The sequence below is a fragment of the Mirounga angustirostris genome, unplaced genomic scaffold, assembly GCF_029215605.1.
Source record: "Mirounga angustirostris isolate CCGP_5_RB_7025 unplaced genomic scaffold, mMirAng1.0.hap1 SCAF_10, whole genome shotgun sequence".
NCBI classification, from domain to species: Eukaryota; Metazoa; Chordata; class Mammalia; order Carnivora; family Phocidae; genus Mirounga; species Mirounga angustirostris.
The window spans coordinates 111,856,195-111,874,642 of record NW_026991718.1 but is presented as its reverse complement, the minus strand read 5'-3'; the positions used below and the strand labels follow the sequence as shown (position 1 = coordinate 111,874,642).

Genomic DNA, 18,448 nt, shown 5'->3' with positions numbered 1-18,448 from the left:
ATGACCATTACCATTTGCAAATCACCCACTGTGAGCCATTTGATTTATGTTAAGTTGTTAAATGTTTACTATAACCTTCTTTTTTTCTTATTATGTTAGTCACCATACAGTAAATCAGTAGTTTTTGATCTAGTGTTCCATGATTCGTTGTTTGGGTATAACACCCAGTGCTCCATGCAATACATGCCCTCCTTACTATAACCTTCTGAAGCAGACGTCTCTATTTTTCCTTCTTGCATTATGGAACGGAGGCTCAGAGAGACAGTGTTCTTGGCAAAGGCCCCGTAACTGTTAGAGGCAGAGCGAGGCCTCGAACTCCACTCACTATGGCTGCAAGCCCATATTCTTTCTGAGGTACAGAGCTGCCTTCTCCACGTGCTGAGACGGGGCTGGGAAAGGTTGGTACCTCCCTGGATAATAACAGCTGGAACCATGGCCCTCTATTGTCTTCAACATCAAGCCCAAACTTCTGAACCTGGCGTTCATGGGCCTCTCTTTCATTCCACCAACAGTTAGCAATACCCAGTCTTTGCCAGGCCTTGAACTTGGTGGTAGGCACATAGGGTCTCTTGTGTCCAAATGGGTTTGACACGAAGTCTGATGTACACACACACACACAGAGATATCCTAAGCCCTTGCATTGAATAAAAAGGATCTACTCCATGTAATTTTGACCAGAGAAGCTTATCCCCCAGAGATAAGATTCGTTTCCATCTTCCCTGAGAAGAAGGGCCATTGTGAGATTAGCATCCGAAAGAGGGGTGTACGGAGTGTGCTTCTGAGAAGGTGGATCAGGCGGACCAGTCTGCTTCAACCTTTCCCCCTGGAGAGAGGCTGTGGCACCCAAAAAAGGGCTTCACAGTTTTGTCAGGGGCTTTGCAGCTCCCAACTCCTGGCCTCCCGTCAGCCCCATGTCACTATATGCCACCACTCACTGTCTATATCTACGTCATATCCCTTCCACATCCCCTCAGCCCCCTCACCAGAAATCAGAGAAGACTGTTTACTAATCCCAGCACTGTGTCGAACCTACGTATGAACGTAGGCCACGGTTCCTCCTTGGACCTCAGTTTCCCCCCTGTGAAATGGGAAGATAAGGGGAAGTTGCCCAGCTCAGAGAGTGTCACAGTTTGGGGGCTATTAGGAACGAAGGAAATCTGTCAGGGGACTTGGAAGGGGTGGAGCTTTATCTCCCAAAGGAATAATCTGAGGGAATTTTCAAAATTTCACATGCCCAGACCCCAAGTCCAGAGACTCAGACATGGGGTTAAGTGCTTTCTAAAAACTTCACATGGCTCGATGGTGAGTTCCAAGCCTTTTTCTCTCCTCACCATTCTATCACGCCCCAGGGTTGTCTCTGTGTGCACGTGCTAAGCACGGAGGAGATTCTTAATGTTGTGGACTGAGTTTCTCGTAATGAATGAATTTGGTGAGGGCATGACATTAAGAACAGGCCCCAGTACTGGGGAACCCTTCGACTGTCCCCAGACCACCTCCCACACTATGAAATCTATGTCTTCTGAGAGCAAACTAACTGGTGAATAAGAGAACCAACTTGAGAAAGCCCCCGGAGCTGCTCTGCATCCTTCCTGTCACCGCCAGCCAGAGCCATATATATCTGATCCCACAGTCCTCCAATCCCTCTAGCCCAGGAAGGACCCCACGCTGATTCCTGGAACCTGGCATCACCCAGCATACAGATGTAAATAAGACGCTGTCTCAACCTCCGAGCATTTCCATCCAGTATGTGTGTGTTTGGGGGATTGGTGAGAAGTGAGCTGTGAATAAATAATTATATAATAATGTGATATGAGTCATCCCTGCTTAAGGCTGACACTTTGTGAAGCCAATCAGAACTTAGTTGGAATCCCGGCTCTATCTTACTGTTGTGTGACCTTGGCTAATTATACCACCTGTCTAGGTCCCAGTTTCTTCATCAGTAAGATAGGGATAATCAGAGGGTTGTTGTGGGGCGCCTGGGTGGCTCAGTTGGTGAAGTGTCTGCCTTTGGCTCAGGTCATGATCCCAGGGTCCTGGGATGGAGTCCCACATCAGGCTCCTTGCTTAACAAGGAGCCTGTTTCTCCCTCTTCCTGCCTCCCTCTCTCTCTCGCACAAATAAATAAAATCTTTAAAAAAAAAAACCCAGAGGGTTGTTGCAAGAATGGGATGACTTCAGGCCCATGAACAGCAAGCACAGTGCCTGACACATAAGGAGTGACAATTGGAACTATTATTATAGCTACTAGTATTATAATTATTAAGAAATAGTGAGACAGAGCTTATGGAAGGCTTTCCTGGGTAGGGACATCAACTGCACTTTGAGGGTGAGAAGGAGTTCATCACAGAGATGAGCCTGGTGGTGGGGACGAGGTAGAGGGGAACCATGGACAAAAGCAAGGTTGGAGAGAGTTGATCCGTAAGCAGTAGTCATGGGAGATGAAGCTGGGCCACCAAGGCCTTCAGACCCGACCCTGGGCAGGAGGGAGCAAAAGAAGCCATCTAAGCAGGAGGGTAACATGGTCAGATGAATCTTCTAGAAAGAATCCCTCTGATAATAGACCCCAATGCAAAGAAAACCTGGAGGCAGAGAAGCCAGTGAGGAACTATTTTGGATGGTCTTACCCAGGGCCTCGGGGCCCAGGTAGCTCTGCTGGGCAGCCTAAGAGTCTCCCCCAGTCGCACAGGTGTCGAGAATGTGGAAAGCACAGCTGCAGCAGCCCTTGCCTCTGCAGGGAGCTTGGAGATGGGTTGTGAACCAGAGCACGATCCAAATTCCAGGCCCAACCCAAAGTTTGTGGGTCCTGGTGCAGGAATGCAAATGGAGGCTCATCTGCCGTATGTCTGCATATTTAACAGTTATGAATCAAGCTAACAAGTGGGACAAATAAAATCTATCCCACGGCCCTTTGTGAAATAGCCCTTCATAATGACATGAAAGAGCAGATTTGAATTTATAATGCTTGGATTCTTCAGAGTTCTGTGCAGGAACAAGGTGGCATGAGGGGAGCTGGCTCAGCCCAGAGCCCAGCTCTCTTCTCCCTCATCCCCAACTCTGCCCCACACTGTGAGGACTCTCTCATGCAAGACCTGGACACTCCAGCCTGAACATCCAAGCTGGCCCCCCACACCTCAAACAGGAGTGTCCCTTGGTACTCTTCCTGCCTAAGGTGCACACATAGTGGGCCCCATCTTCCAGGGGAAAGCCCACGTGGTCCCTGGAAGCAAGCACAAGTGTTCTCTGGGCAGAGAATTCCAGGCTCCAGCTGCTCAAATCATGGTCTTGGAAGGAGAGGAGGGCACCGTCTCTAAATGGATATATCCCACTTGCCCCCATTGACTCCTAACCCCATGGGGAAGGACATAATCAGAGGATGCCCAGAGTAGGACCAGGATCAGAGGAAGAGGTGTCTCTCTTCCCAGAGTCTAAGAGCAGAAATAATGAATTGAGAACAAATTATCTCCATGGATCAGATTGAACCCCTTCTATCCGTCTCTATGTCACGCACCATGCTTTACAGAGCACTCCTGGTATCTGATCTCACTGCAGAGAACACAGTTCAGGGGTGAACAACCGTGTTGGATGAATGGGGCCCAAAGAATAGGATTTGAGATAACAAAGCAAGGAAGACACCCAGGTCCTCTAGATTCCTGATCAGAATTCTCGAATATTCCCCATGGGTTAGTCTCCTCCCAGGCTAAATTCTTAGTTCAAATGAGACAGGCTTCTATGTCCCTCAGAGTCTAACACAGCTGGAAGGCACACAGCACACATATTCCTTAAATACTTGAAGAAATCAATGAGCAATAATAGCAACAGCTAACATTTATAGGGCTCACAATGTACTGGGCACTGTGAGCTCCATTATCTCCTCTCCCGCTTCCCACAATCCTGAGATAGATTCTAGGGTTCCAACCTCACAGCTGGGGAAGCTGAAGCGTGGAGGGGGATATAAGCAGAGTCTGACAGTGGTGAGTGGAAGAGCTGGGGTGACGGAATGATCAAATCCATGAAAGAAAGGAAGAACTGAAGAGTGAACAAACTCATTTATAAATGGGTAAGTTCATGTGCTTTATCTCTTTTTAGCACTTGGAAATCTTCTGATCTTTGGGGCTGTGGGGCCTCCAGCATCAAAAGGCATCTCAACCAACTTCCATAGAAACCCAAGGATTTGGGCTCTACTCGGTCTCTGTCCACCCCCAGCCTTTTCACCCCCAAGATGGAGCAACTCTCCCACCCAGCGGTTCTCCCCCGCTCTTGGTACCAGCTGTGCCTTTAAGTCTCTTGGCTTCCCCGGATGTGCTCCTCAACCCACTCCAATAGACTTTCCTGCAGCTGGTAGATGAGGAACTGTCTTCAAGACTGTAACTATCATCCCATTGCTGTGGCCAAGCCCCAGCAATGTCTCTCTGCTACCTCTTAACCCCCATCCTGCCATCAGCCAACCCCCCCACCCTCAATACATTTGGGGCATCATTCCTCATGATTGACGGACACAAGAAACAGATTTGTGAGTTTTAATGGAATGTGGGAGCTAAGGAACCTGAAACAAAGCCATTTCTATCCATAATGTCTACTGCCAGGTCTGGATCTGGTCTTTTGTTTTACTGGTTTGCGCGTGTGAGGAACGGTCCAGGGTTCCATTCTTTCAACTGTCATTGGCTGGACTGTTAAGTAACGACTAGGGACACAGCACCGTTTACGATTTGCGCAGCGTATGACACTATCTTCATCATTTTTGCACACCAACCGGCATTTTCCATCCATCCAACACTCTGCTGTTGGGCACAGGAACAACCATTAAGCAGATGTTAGTATCCCTCAAGTGGCGAGACAAGAAGAGGCAGAGGAGGAACAGGGCAAGGGGGAAAGGGAGACGGTTGAGTAACTAACAGTGAACCCAGTCCCAGGAAAGGGAGAAGTGATCTTGAGAGGGGAGGGAATTGAGACAGTTGTTCCAGATTTGGGAACTCCAAGGCTTTTAGGAAAGCCTTTTTCAGGCATCCCATCCTCTGTCTTTCCATCCCCCAACCTGCTACTCCTAACTTTGGGATCAGTTGATGCCAAAGAAGATCTCCCCTAATGGAGCTTGGGAATGATGGGGAAAGGACAATAAACTTTACCTGTGATATTAGGGGTTGGAAGAGATTCACCCTCATTTCAAAAGACCCAGCTCCTAATCAATAGCCTGGTCCCAACTTAAGCTCACCTGGGTCCAGCCACAACCCAATCTCCAATCCTCCTTAACCATATTCCCCCAATTCAAACTCAGAACCCAGTCCAATCTTAAGTAGAACTCCCAGCCCTACCCAACTCAATGCCCCTTGAGCCTGAACTCCAAGCCAAACCCAAATTTAATCAAGTCACCAACCTCAATCCTAAGTCGCAGTCATCAGACACCCTGCACTATTCAGTACCAACTCTCAGTTCCAGCCCAAGCTCCAGTCTACCCCCAGCACCACCTCCACTCAACCCAAAATCCCATCCGCTCCCCAACCCACCCCAAACCATCAGGGGAGCCCAGCACCTTACCTCCAGCTCATCCTAATCTTCCCCCCACCACTCCAACCCCTAAGTGTTTCTCCCCATCACAGCTCACCCTCAGCCTCTAATCTTAATGCCCCAAAGCCCCCAACAGGTTCCCAATCTGCACCCAACCCCATCACCCATACACCTTCTCCCAAGATCCCACCAGAACACCACCCTGCCCTTAAGTGTCAGGTGCTCCAAAGAGCTACCATCCCACCACCTTGGCAAAAAAGAATCAGAGATGTGGATGTGAGCTGATCCTGGGGAAACCTCCCAAAGCCCCATCAAAGGAGGAAAAGTTTTGTGCTGCCCGCAGTGGAGGGGAGAGGAAAGCAAGAAGTTCATGACCAAGATTCCAGACACCTGAGAGAGACCCAAGTTACCTGAGAGCACTGAATCCATGGCCAGAAGGATGACAAGAAAGAGGAAAAGAAACTTCATGGCTGCCAGGTCACAGGAGAAGGAGGTGGCCTTGCAGCAGGGGAGGGAAAGAGAGTTCTCTGCAGCGGGGATGAGCCTCGCTTTTATTGGCAGGGTTGTGGGCAGTGAATTCTAGCGGGAGAGGATTTATATGAGATCAGCCAGGCCAAAGGACAGTGTGTAGCAGATGTAGCCAAGCACAAGATGAGAGTGTGGGAAACTGGCCAGCACCCATGCCAACAGTGGGTTTCCTTCCTGCTGAGGAGACAGTCAGATGAAAGCCCGTTGGCCTCTCAAGACCCACAAGAGAACAAATTAATTAATACACAAATACATATTGGGGGGCACCTGGGTGGCTCAGTTGGTTAAGCATCTGCTTTTGGCTCAGGTCTTGATCTTGGGGTCCTGGGTTCCAGCCCTATGTCAAGTCCCGAGGTCGGTGGGGCTCCCTGCTCAGCCGGAAGTCTGCTTCTCCCTCTCCCTCTGCCCCTCCCGATCCCCCCACCCCCACTCGTGCTCTCTCTCTCATAAATAAATTTAAATATATATATTTAAAAATACACGAATATCTATTAAAAAATACTTATTCTCAACTTTCTAACAGAAGGATACATGGGCATGTCTTTCTGAACCTTGAACTTGCCAATCTAGTTCCCAGTTCAGGGCTTTAGCATTTGCTATTTGTTCTTCCTGTAAAGTTCTTCCTGCAGACCTTCCAGGGCCGGCTCCTGTTTATCATTCAGTCTCATCTCGAATGTCATCTCCTGGATCGGCTTTTCCTGGTCACCCTAGATGAGGGTACTCCCACCTACAGTCACTCCATGTCATTATAACTTGATTCATGACCTGCTTAGATTTATCTGTTCTTTTCAACTTTATTTTACATGGTTAATCTTTGTGTCTTCCCCCATTAGAATGTCAGAAATTTGCCTTGTAACCCCACTGCCCATAACATCACCTGGATTAGGATATTAATTCAACTGTTTGAACAGACATTCTCCCCAAACAAAGATTCCAAAAGATAGACATTGATTTCTTTCTTACGGACAAATCTGGTCAGGCAGCTTCCTGATTCGGCAGGGAGCAAGATTGCCCCTAGCTTGGCATTCTGCCATCCTGCCCAGGCAGCTTTGTCTGATGACCCAAGAGGGCTGTCCCAATTCCTGCCAGAGAAGAGAAAGAGGGAAATGAAGTGCACGCCTTTCCCTTTAAGGGACGCCCCTCAGAATCTGCACACACCTCTTCCACTTCAGCACATTGGCCAGAACTTATTCAGATGGCCACACCTAGCTGCAGGGTAGGCTGGAAAGGTTTTCTTTATTCTGGGCAACCATGGCTAGCTAAATGCAGGGGTAGTCTTACTAAGAAGAAGGGAAGGAAGGGTATTGGGGAAGAGCTAACAACCTCTGACACACCCAGCACATCACAGGAACTTAATAAATACCTATGGTCTGAATAAATAACATACACTGAGAAAGTGACCTGGGAGAAGTGATCTAATGGGGTAGTAACCCAAGTCCTTCCAGAGTGTAGAGAAAGCACATGGACTGTGTCCCTTCGGTCCAGCATCTCAAGAAGCTGAATAAGGATTGGGCTTCTGGCAGCACTTCAGAAACTATGAAAGGAGAAGAGAGAAGAGAATTCTAGAATCCTAGAATACCAGGAATGGAGCATGGGTTTTGATTTCACACAGATTTGAATTTGAGTGTTGGCCCTGACATTTGATACCTGTTGACCCCGAGCGAGGTAAATTTCCTGAGCATCCTACGATAAAATACAGATCAGAACTATCTCTGATTTAATTAAATGGGATGGATAACTTATGTAAATTGCTTAGCAAAGTACCTGACACATAGTAGGTGTTGAATAATTATTTATCATTATTATTGTTGTTTTTCATTATCATTATTATCGTCATCCTCATACTTATCTTTTTTATTACCATCAGAAGGGGCAATCATAAACCTCCAAATCACATCTAACAAAACTGAGGCTTAGTCAGAGGACATGAACTGCTCCAGGGCTTCCTGGGTGGGGAGAAGAACGGACGAGAGAAAGCCGATTTCCGCAGAGGGAAGTCAGGAGAATGGTCAGCACACGGCTGTGGTTGTGAATGTTTGAAACAGAAGGGGAGACCCGGAGGGACATGAGGCAGCCACCACGTGTGGGGGGCGGGGAGCTTCAATGCCATGCTCAGGGCTGGGGAAGCCGGCCTGTGAGCCATGGGGAATAGTAAGATCTTTTAGAGAGGACTGTGGGGGCATGGTCAGATTTTTTTTTTTTTTTTTTTTTTTTTTTTAGCCTAGAAAAATCACTCTGGCAGTCCAGACTGAAGATAATTGCCAAGGCAGAAGCAAGCAAGGAAAGGCTAGCAAGGAGGCTCTTTCTCCTCCAGGGAGAAATCATCACATGGCCTGCATTGTCGCCGGCAGAGCACAAACAGAAAGGGGGTGAAAGGAGAAAACATCCAGCAAGGGCAGTGGAGATCCCAGGCGTTCTATCTGGTCCAGAGCTGGGAACGGAGCTGCTTGGATGTCCTTGAGGATGTCATTCAGCGTCTGCAGGACTTGGCACGGAACCGGACAGCAGAGCAGGATGTTGGCAAGCCTGGGTTCTGAAGTTCGTCTGCTACCTGTAGTACCTTAGAAAATGTTATCAACTCTGAACCTGGTTCTTTGGCTGTACAATGGGGTAATAATCGTACCGACTTCGTAGGTTTATTAAGGTTATTAAGGAGGACCACGTACTTTTACTCTATCTCAGCGAACCCTCCCTCTAACCTGTGAGGTTAATAATATGACAAGAAGGGGGACCCCCTGGGTGGCTCAGTCTGTCAGATGAGCGAATCCACAGAAAGTATTTAGTGAGGACATAACACACCTGACACTTCCTGCCTGAAGTAGAAAGATCTGCTTTATTATTGTAACAGACCAGAAGTTCTTTCTGGGGATTCCAGGCCCCGCCTTGCGACAGTTCTTTGCAATATTTCATAAGCCCCTTTATGAATCCTTGTAGACAGAGATTGCCAGGAAGCATGGGATGATTCAGAGAAACAGCCTTGACTGAGATAAGGAGAAACAGAAAAAGATGGGTTAATTGCTATAGCGCATCTCTAGTTGGGGATCTGAGATTATATTTGCCTTACATTGTGTTTATATGTACTTGTGTGTATGTGTAAATTTGTGCATAGCTGTGTATGCTCACATTTTGTGCATTTTATGTATATTTTGTGTGCCTGGGTTATTTGTGGGTACTTTGTATATGTGAGTACTTGAATATTTATGTGTGAGTATGTTTATACTTGCATGTCATTTGTGTGTAGACTTGTAATCAGGTGGGTGTGTGTTTGTATGTTCTTTTTTTTTTTTTTAAAGATTTTATTTATTTATTTGAGAGAGAGAATGAGATAGAGAGAGCATGAGAGGGAGGAGGGTCAGAGGGAGAAGCAGACTCCCCGCCGCCGAGCAGGGAGCCCGATGCGGGACTCGATCCAGGGACTCCAGGATCATGACCTGAGCCGAAGGCAGTCGCTTAACCGGCTGAGCCACCCAGGCGCCCTGTTTGTATGTTCTTGAGTACATGTGCACATGTGTATTTGTTCTCAGACCATCAAGTGCCAGGGCCTAGAGTTCTGTCCAGTTCAGCACCACGGTCCCCCTCGAGCCCCTACGTGCTCTGACTCCACAGCATGACAGTTGCCTGGTGATTTTCTGTTAAGCCAGGAGACCGGGCCAAGGCTAAGGGCAGTGGGCAGCAGGGGGCACGGGTTGCCAACGTGGCCAGTATGGGAGAAGCCACCATGGGCGAAGAGACCAGGAGATAGGGAAAGAGGCAGACCTTGGTCAGAGAGCCAACTTGGCCCCTGGGAACTGTGTGGTATCTCCCGGATCCTGCCAAGAACAGAACAGACCGTAGCTTCAGCCTTGGTAATGCCTCCCACACGGTACAGCCCGGCCTGGCCAGTTCTCTAAGACCTGCACCCCCCACCCCCTGAAATCTGCACAGTTGCATTTTTCAGCTCCTGAAAGGCTGCCCACGCCCTGCAGCCTGAATCCCATGGTGCAGAGGGGGAGGCAAGTGCTAGCGATCGAGTTCCCAGCAGGTCCCACACAGGCCACGTACTTTTTTTTTTTTTAAGATTTTATTTATCTTTTTTGAGAGAGAGAGAATGAGAGAGAGCACATGAGAGAGGGGAGGGTCAAAGGGAGAAGCAGACTCCCTGCCGAGCAGGGAGCCCGATGCGGGACTCGATCCAGGGACTCCAGGATCATGACCTGAGCCAAAGGCAGTCGCTTAACCAACTGAGCCACCCAGGTGCCCCCAGGCCATGTACTTTTACTCTATCTCAGCGAACCCTCCCTCTAACCTGTGAGGTTAATAATATGACAAGAAGGGGGACCCCCTGGGTGGCTCAGTCTGTTAAGTATCTGACTTCAGCTCAGGTCATGATCTCGGAGTCCTGGGATCGAGCCCTGAGTCAGGCTCCCAGCTCAGTGGGAACTCTTGCTGGTCCCTCTCCCCTCCTTCTGCCCCTCCCCCTGCTTCTGCTCTTTGTCTCTCAAATAAATAAATAAAATCTTTAAAAAATATATGACAAGAAGGTGGAAGAAACGAACACCATAAAATCACAGCCTTCGACAGATTTCTTTGACTTGCACGTACTCACGTCTTCTCCTCGCCTTCCCAGTGAGGCAGGAAAAGTATCCAGATGAGGGGCTTTGGCTTGAGAGAGGCAATATGAGGCCAAGTTTGCATGCAAGTGTGGCGAGGCTATGATAGAGGGGCTGGCAGCTGGAGATGCCGCTACACCAGTATGTCCCCGACTGCATCCTGCTTCAAGCAATGTGCCATGACACGGTGCTGGTGAGAGGGTTGCTTCTGAGAGTCGTTAACACGTTAATAGCCACACACCAGTCATGAAGGCGCCACCACGCTCAAGCCTCAGCCAATGCTTTCTTTATTTATGTGCGTTTTAAATTCAGCTCCAAGATGCCACTTACAAAGTTGGGGAGATGCCCAATGTCAGTGACTGTTGGGGTCTTCTGCCTTCCTCCTCTTGATCCTACTAGGACCCCATGATTCTGGGAAATGAGGAGGAACCTGCTCCTTACGTCATGATGACGATCTCCAGTTCTCTTGCTCTTCATGCTCGGGCTACTGCTGATGAATTCCACCAGCCATTCATCGGGCAGCTCTGGGCATTGGAGAATTGTTGCTCACCAGGGCCCTCCCCGCTGACCACAGGCCCAGCCATGGAGGCTTGTGCTGTGTCTCCCAGGACCACAGCCATCACAGTGGCTGTCTCCATGCCGGCGGTCCCATCCAAGGACTTAGCACCTCGGGGCGCTTTATCAAACAGCCTGGAAACCAAACCCCCATCTCTTCTCCCTGTTGTGCGGAGATTCAACACCTCCAAACGCCAGGCCACTCCTCTCCTGAACTTGAAGCTAAAATCTCCATCCCACGCCTCCTGAGACAATCCTGTCTAACTGCATTCCTTGTGCCTGGGTCTCTCTAACAAAGATGGGGGGGGAGAGTTGTCTTCAGGGCAGCCCCTGAAACTCGTTCTATCTCTCTCTCACACACACCCATACATTTTTTTTTCAGCTCCCCAGTGGCAAAGGAAGGCCAGGATTTAGAATACAAAGTCCTGGCTCTCCTTCCAATAACTGGGCAGAAAGAAAATGATCTTTTCACTCTCTATGCCTGCTCAAGTAACCGGGGCGGGGGGGGGGGGGGGAGGGGGGCGGGAATTATCAGGTGTGAGAAAGAAGAGGAAAGACACCAAGGAGGGACTGAGCCAAGAGAGCAGAGCGTAATAGTAGGGTTTGTACAAAGGCATTGCCAAGGAAGACTCAAGGGGCCATGATGGCGGACCTGATACGAGAAGGGAAGAGGAGGGCCTCCGGAGTCTTAACGGGAATCAAATGTGCGTTGGCCTCTGTGCTGGACATTTCCTACCTGTTATTTCATTTAATCTTACAACAGCCTTGTGCCTCTGGTGGGATGAATCCTCACTTTAGAGATGAGAAGATAAAACAGAGAAGGTTAAATGCCTTGCCTAGCATCATGCGGCGGATATGTGGTCAAGGATTTGAATCCAGACCTTCTGATTCTGAATCCAGTGTTCTTCCTTTGACACTTACATTAAGACTTAGACACTGAGGCTGGAAGTTACAGCAGAGGGGTGCGCTGGGGATGATGGAGGCAAGCCATACAGCTAAGGCCAGTTTTAGCGTTCTCATATGAAGGGACTGGAGAGTGAGTAGGTGATGGGAAGATACCCATTGTCTCAGTTCAGGATCAGTCCTGGAAAAAGACTAGCCCACAATTCAATATCATGTGGCCCCAACTGGGAGGAAAGGAAAGAGATGGAGCAGGAACCCACATGGGGCCTGATACCAGCTCTCTCTGCAGGTTGAAGAAAATGATGAGACACGATCCTGGAGTCCCTAACAGGGTAGATTTGCAGGTCTTATCCAGGGAGGGTTGCAGCCTTTTGGAGTGAAAGTAGAGAAAAAGAAGCAGCCTGTATTTCAAGAGCCTAAAGCTACAGTGTCTATTATGATAACCACTACCCACACTTAGCTATCTAAACATAAGTATAGATTACATTAAATTAAATTAAATTAAATACTCAGTTCCCCAGTTACACTAGCCACGTTTCTTTTTCTTTTTCTTTTCTATCCTCATGGAGCTTAATGTCTTTTCAGGGGAAAAGATATTAATAAAAATCACATAATATGTATTTATGGAATGATTTAAAAAACAAATGATCTGCATCTGCATTGTTGTCCCCTGCTGACTTTATACATATATACACACCTTCAGAGAACTGATGTTTTGTTTTCCATTTCAGGGGATGTCTTTCTTTTTTCATCCCACAATATGTCTTGCAGAGTTAGGTATGTTTACATCATGTTTTTTAGGTGAGACATAGTCGTCATTAGCATGGATACTTCATTTTCCTACTGATGGACATTTAGAATGCTTTTGGGTTTTGCTTTTGCATTACAAACAAGGATGCAACAGGTCACTCTGTGCACTTATTCACTAGCCGCATTTCGAAGGCTCAATAGCCACCTGTGGCTGGTAGTTACCATATTGGACAACACAGAGACGGGGACATTCCATCACTGCAGAAAGTTCTATTGGCAGTGCTGGTCTAGAAAACAAGAATCAAATGGATGGAACGAACATTCTTCATTTATATCATCTGGGACGAGCTATGGGCCAGCAGGCTAGGAGCGTCTGCAAAACAGATTATTACGACCTACTGGTCCATCCCGTTCTCCCTAATCTGCACACACACTTTCCTTTGTTATTGATTTGTAAGTATAATGAGGCCGAACTGCCAGACGCAAATGGTACAGCCAAGAATGATTTAATAGAACTGTGGGCTCTAATGATGTTGGACTCAACGTTGGGCTAGAGGGGTCAGACTATACAGCTTACCCCAGGCTTCCAGGTGCACTTAAGGATCAAGTTTTGGTTGTTTTTTTTTTTTTAAGATTTTATTTATTTATTTGAGAGAGAGAATGAGATAGAGAGAGAGAGCATGAGAGGGGGGAGGGTCAGAGGGAGAAGCAGACTCCCTGCTGAGCAAGGAGCCCGATGCGGGACTCGATCCCAGGACTCCAGGATCATGACCTGAGCCGAAGGCAGTCGCTTAACCAACTGAGCCACCCAGGCGCCCCAAGGATCAAGTTTTGACAGGTACATTCTTGGGGTTTACACAACACTTAGCTTCATCTGTGCATAATATATGGAATACTTCATTCTGTTCACACGTTGTTTTGCACCTTCCCAACTTACCCCAGCAATACATGGCTGCAATCAAAAGGGAAGGAGAGAACAAAAAAAAAAAAAAGGAGAAGGCAGGGTCAGTCTTGAAATAAAGCAGAGGGCTGGGGGAAGGGGGAGGTCAAAGTCCAGCAGAGAAGCCAGTAGTAAGGGAAACAGGACATATATGGGGAAGAAGCCCTTATAAGGCATCCTCCAGATTTAGGAGAGATGATGGGCCATTATCCTTTCTTCTCCCATTTGTGTCCTCAGTCACAATCCCAAAGTCCTCCCCACTCCGTGGCCTGGGACCTATTATTGGGCAGCTTCCCCTCCCTGGCCAGCTCCTTTGGGGGAGATAGGCAGTCCCCCTCTCTCCATGGTTTCATCTCCCCCATAGTATAGTGTAACCAGGTGTCCCGTATCAGATCCCTTTCCCCTTTGCCCTCAGTACCCTCTCTGACCATATCAATGAAACGGGACAGGAATCTGAAATAAATCCATCTGGACATCTTCTAGGGCATCAGTAAAATTCCCAAGAATGTCCTACTCCCTTCTCCACAACATCCTAGGCCGTTTTGCTGATCTTAACCAGCCAAGATAATCAGGAACAGCTGCTCTGCAGAACCTACAAGCTAAAGTAGCCCGGATAAACTGAGGTTGCCTGAGAATGGAATCGGAATCCTCAGAGGGGCACCTGGGTGGCTCAGTCAGTGAAGCATCTGCCTTCAGCTCAGGTCATGATCCCAGGGTCCTGGGATCGAGTCCTGCATCAGGCTCCCTGCTCAGCAGGGAGCCTGCTTCTCCCTCTCCCTCAGCCTGCTGCTCTCCCTGCTTGTGCTTTCCTTCTCTCTCTCTCTGATAAATAAATAAAATATTTTTTAAAAGAATCCTCAATCAGAAATTCAGGAACCATTTTCATGGAGGCAACAATAGATCAAAATTCAAATCCTCCCCCACACTGTTTTTGGAAAAGTACCTATTTTTACTGTCTTCCACATCCAAATCTCTCTCTTGCACATACCCTCTGCCCAGATCATCATGTTCCACTTTTCCAGAGCGAGCCAGAGATCAGACTGTCAAGTAATGGCACTGGCAAGATCAGTTGGAACCAGACAACTCAAATTTTCCCTTGGCTACAGAGATCATCCAAAGGCCTCTGTGGAGCCTGCCATTCTCCTAGCCCAGGCTGTCAGAGACCCTAGAATTCCCTGAACATGACCCACTGCCCCTTAGGAGAGATCCTGTTTACCTTGGGTGACCTGGATCAGGAGCAGGGTAATAGTCAAAACCACGAGAATGAGCTTCATGGACGCTGGGGGTTCAGGGGGAGATTAGGAGGCTTGGAGGCTTCTGGGCTGGCAAGACAGGAAGAGGGCTCCATTCTGGGCAGTCCAGACTGGTATTTATTGCCCCGAGGAGCATGGCGGACTATGATCAGTGAACCAGAAAGGGAACAGTCATTGAAGATTGGACAGACGGGCAAGTAGTCAACCACACTGGTGGATTGGCCACTGAATACACCACCTTGTCTGCAACTTCCAGAGGAGGCCAGGATAAGGGGGGAAGAGACATTAACAAAAAGAGGACACAGCCTTGCCTTTGAGGAAGTTTATAATACAACTGGGGAGCCAAGAAGGGGGAAAATGTTTTTACTATTAATTCATGTCTGGTAAAAGAAAAGAGAGAGAGCAATGAGACAGAAAAGGAGGGCTACTTCTTGGGTTCCCTCCAGCAATGAGGACACCCTACGATGTTGGCGGTTCATTAGTAAGGGGAGGGCAGAAGCAGAGGGAAATACCTAATGGCCCCATGGCCATCACCACCGGAAACTCACTTGTCAGCATTTGTGGAGTGCAATGAGCAGGGAGGCGACAGACCTTTCTTTTAACAGTGCGTGTTTGAGAAGAACAAGTAGCATCTTCCTAGGTGCCAAAGGAAAGGCCAATTTGCTCCCATTGTGGTGTTTCCTATAATATATGGTAGATTGCGTTATCGACCCCAATTTTACTCCCACTTGAACTCACACATTTGTAAGGTCTCATCCCAGGGGGAATGCACTTTGCCCTCCCTCACTTTTGTCTTGGCTATTTGACTTGCTTCAGCCAATGACGCATGGGCAGAAGTGACAAGGTGTCAGTCTTGAGCCTAGGCTCTAAGAGGTGATGAATGTTTTCACTTGCCTTGTTGTGCCTCTGCCATCCCCAGGAGAAGAGCACGCCCCCGTGGTCCAAAGACAATGAGAGACACACGGGGCAGGGCCACCCCGGCTGACCCAGAGATTTGCGGTGAGAAATAAAGCCGCCCCTGCTACTCCAGCCCCAAGCAGAGCAATCCCGCCGAAGTGCATTTACCCATGGGCACATGAGCAATAACAAAGCATTTCTGGGGCGCCTGGGTGGCTCAGTTGGTTGGGCGACTGCCTTCAGCTCAGGTCATGATCCTGGAGTCCCAGGATCGAGTCCCGCATCGGGCTCCCTGCTCAGCGGGGAGTCTGCTTCTCCCTCTCCCGCTCCCCCCTCTCGTGCTCTCTCTCTCTCTCTCAAATAAATAAATAAAATCTTAAAAAAAAAAAAAAAGCATTTCTGTAGTAAGGCCCTGAGTCTGGGAGTGGAAGGAGATAGAGTAATGGCTTACGGATACATAAGGCTGGCAGATAGATCAGAAAAGAGCCAAATGCTTTTTAGCACAATAATGGAAAGATCTATCATAACAAAATGGGCAGAAACCAGGGCACACCAACAGGAGGACTATCTCCTTTCTGATATGGAATAAGACCGTTGGCCCCAAGAAAAATGAACCCTCTAGACCCGTGGTCATCATACCTTTTCTGTTAGGGCCCACATAGTAACAGTTTTAGGGTTTGCGGGCTACGCAGTCTCTGTTGCAATACTCAGCTCTGCCTTCGTAGCACAAAAGCGACCCCAGCGTGTGAGCAAATGGGTGGGCTGTGTTCCAATCCAACTTTGTTTATAGACACTGAAATTTCATATAATTTTTACACGTCACTAAATATTATTCTTTTCATTTTCTTCAACGATTCGAAAATGTAAAAACCAATCTTAGCTCATGGGCCATACACAATCAGGCAGCGGGCTGGATATAGACTGCAAACGTTAGAAAGCTGAATAATGCCAAAAAATGTCAGGAAAATGAGAAAAGAGGAATCTTCATGGACTGCTGGTGGGGTGAGGCTCAGAGGCAGAGTGACTATGAAGCTCATGAAGTTTCAGGGCCCCTCGCTTGCTTGGACTTGTGAGTGCCGAGAATTCTAGATTGTTCTAGCTAAGGAGGGCAAACAAGGTTGCAATCAGGAAACGTTAGTAAAGCTAACGATCTTAAAAGGTCCCAGTAACCTATTGTAATTTCTTAGCTCATTCTCAATACATATTCACTTTTGGACCTAATTTTGAATTTGTAATTTTACGTTCTTCTTGACAAGAATCCCAAAATTCTAAGAGTAGCAAGCCCTACAAAACCTGGCTCCTACTCTGAAATGGAAGCAGCCATTCTGGGGAGGATCTAATGATGTGTAGTCCAATTAAGTGTAAGCATTTGTTGTGACTCAGAAATTTTAAACCTGGGTACATGTTCCAAAGAAATCCCCACACTGTCCATAAGGGAATATGCTGAGGGCTATTGTAAGCTGGAGAATTAGGTGCACACAAATAAATATGGCTGAGTGTTGAAAACCAGTGTTCACTATAATGGTATCACCACTTTGGAAGTCAGTTTGATGGGGGTTTTGTTTTGGTTTGGTTTGGGTTTTTTTTAAAGATTTATTTATTTACTTATTTAAGAGAAAGATGTGGGGGGAAGAGGCAGAGGGAGAAAGAGAGAGAATCTCAAGCAGGCTCCACACTCAGCATAGGTCCGGACGCGGGGCTCAATCTCAGGACCCTGAGATCAAGACCTGAGCCGAAATCCAGAGTCGGCCGCTTACCCCACTGAGCCACCCAAGCGCCCTGGGGTTTTCTTTTAGTTTGATGGTTTCTTATAAAGTTAAACGTACTTACCATACAATCCAGCAATTCCATTCCTAGGTATTTATCCAAGATAAAGAAAGAGTTATGTCGACTCCAAAAAGTATACATAAATTTTCACAGCAGCTTTATTTATCATAAGTAGAAACAACTTAAATATCCATCCAGTAGCAAAGAAATAAATGGCAGTTTATCCATATAATAGAATACTACTCAGCAATAAAGAAGCTTTAATTGCTGTTACACGCAGTATGTAGGAATCTAAAAAGCACTGGACTGAGTGAAAGAAGCCAGACCAAAAGAGAATATACTGAGTAAATCTACTTGTATAAAACTCTAGGAAGGACAAATCTAATCTACGGTGACCAAAAAACCCACATCAGTGGTTGCCTGGGGCTGGTGAGAGGAGTGGGCATTGACTGAGATAGGACAGGAGAGAACTTTTAGGATGACGAAAATGTTCTATACGCAGGTGTCAAAACATCAAAATTTACACACTTAAAATGGGTGCATTTTATTTTATGGAAATTATAGCTGAGTAAAGTTGGGACTTCTCCAAAAATAAGTGCTAATTTTAAAAGATAAACAACAGAATGAAATATATTACCTAAAACCATTTATGTAAAATAAAAATACATACACTCTAAAAAAGTACATATTAAAACATTAGAAGAGTTGCCTATGCAGGACATGGATGGGAGTTGATTGTGGGGATAAAAATCAATAAATCAGTA

General features: G+C 47.3%; 2 protein-coding genes across 2 annotated transcripts; both read right to left on the bottom strand.

Annotated features, from left to right (window-relative positions):
• Positions 1-3,917: 3,917 nt before the first annotated feature.
• On the bottom strand, positions 3,918-5,970 carry LOC129046153 (beta-defensin 121-like). Its single transcript, XM_054510221.1, has 3 exons — positions 5,913-5,970; positions 4,609-4,778; positions 3,918-3,932 (listed from the first exon to the last, which is right to left on the bottom strand). Exons 1-3 carry the CDS (start codon positions 5,968-5,970, stop codon positions 3,918-3,920), a joined length of 243 nt encoding a protein of 80 aa, XP_054366196.1.
• A 7,681-nt stretch (positions 5,971-13,651) lies between these two features.
• Positions 13,652-15,041, bottom strand: DEFB121 (defensin beta 121). The gene is made up of 2 exons (XM_045886242.1): positions 14,984-15,041; positions 13,652-13,779 (listed from the first exon to the last, which is right to left on the bottom strand). Exons 1-2 carry the CDS (start codon positions 15,039-15,041, stop codon positions 13,652-13,654), a joined length of 186 nt encoding a protein of 61 aa, XP_045742198.1.
• Between the last annotated feature and the right edge of the window lie 3,407 nt (positions 15,042-18,448).

Bases quoted from the DNA above. Each gene is read 5' to 3' on its own strand.
- LOC129046153 (XM_054510221.1), bottom strand. From the start codon at position 5,970: ATGAAGTTTCTTTTCCTCTTTCTTGTCATCCTTCTGGCCATGGATTCA. The intron at 4,779-5,912 runs GTAACTTGGGTC...TGTGCCCAACAG, and splicing joins CATGGATTCAGTGCTCTCAG to CAGAGTGTTGGATGGATGGA.
- DEFB121 (XM_045886242.1), bottom strand. From the start codon at position 15,041: ATGAAGCTCATTCTCGTGGTTTTGACTATTACCCTGCTCCTGATCCAG. The intron at 13,780-14,983 runs GTAAACAGGATC...TTTTGATTGCAG, and splicing joins CCTGATCCAGGTCACCCAAG to CCATGTATTGCTGGGGTAAG.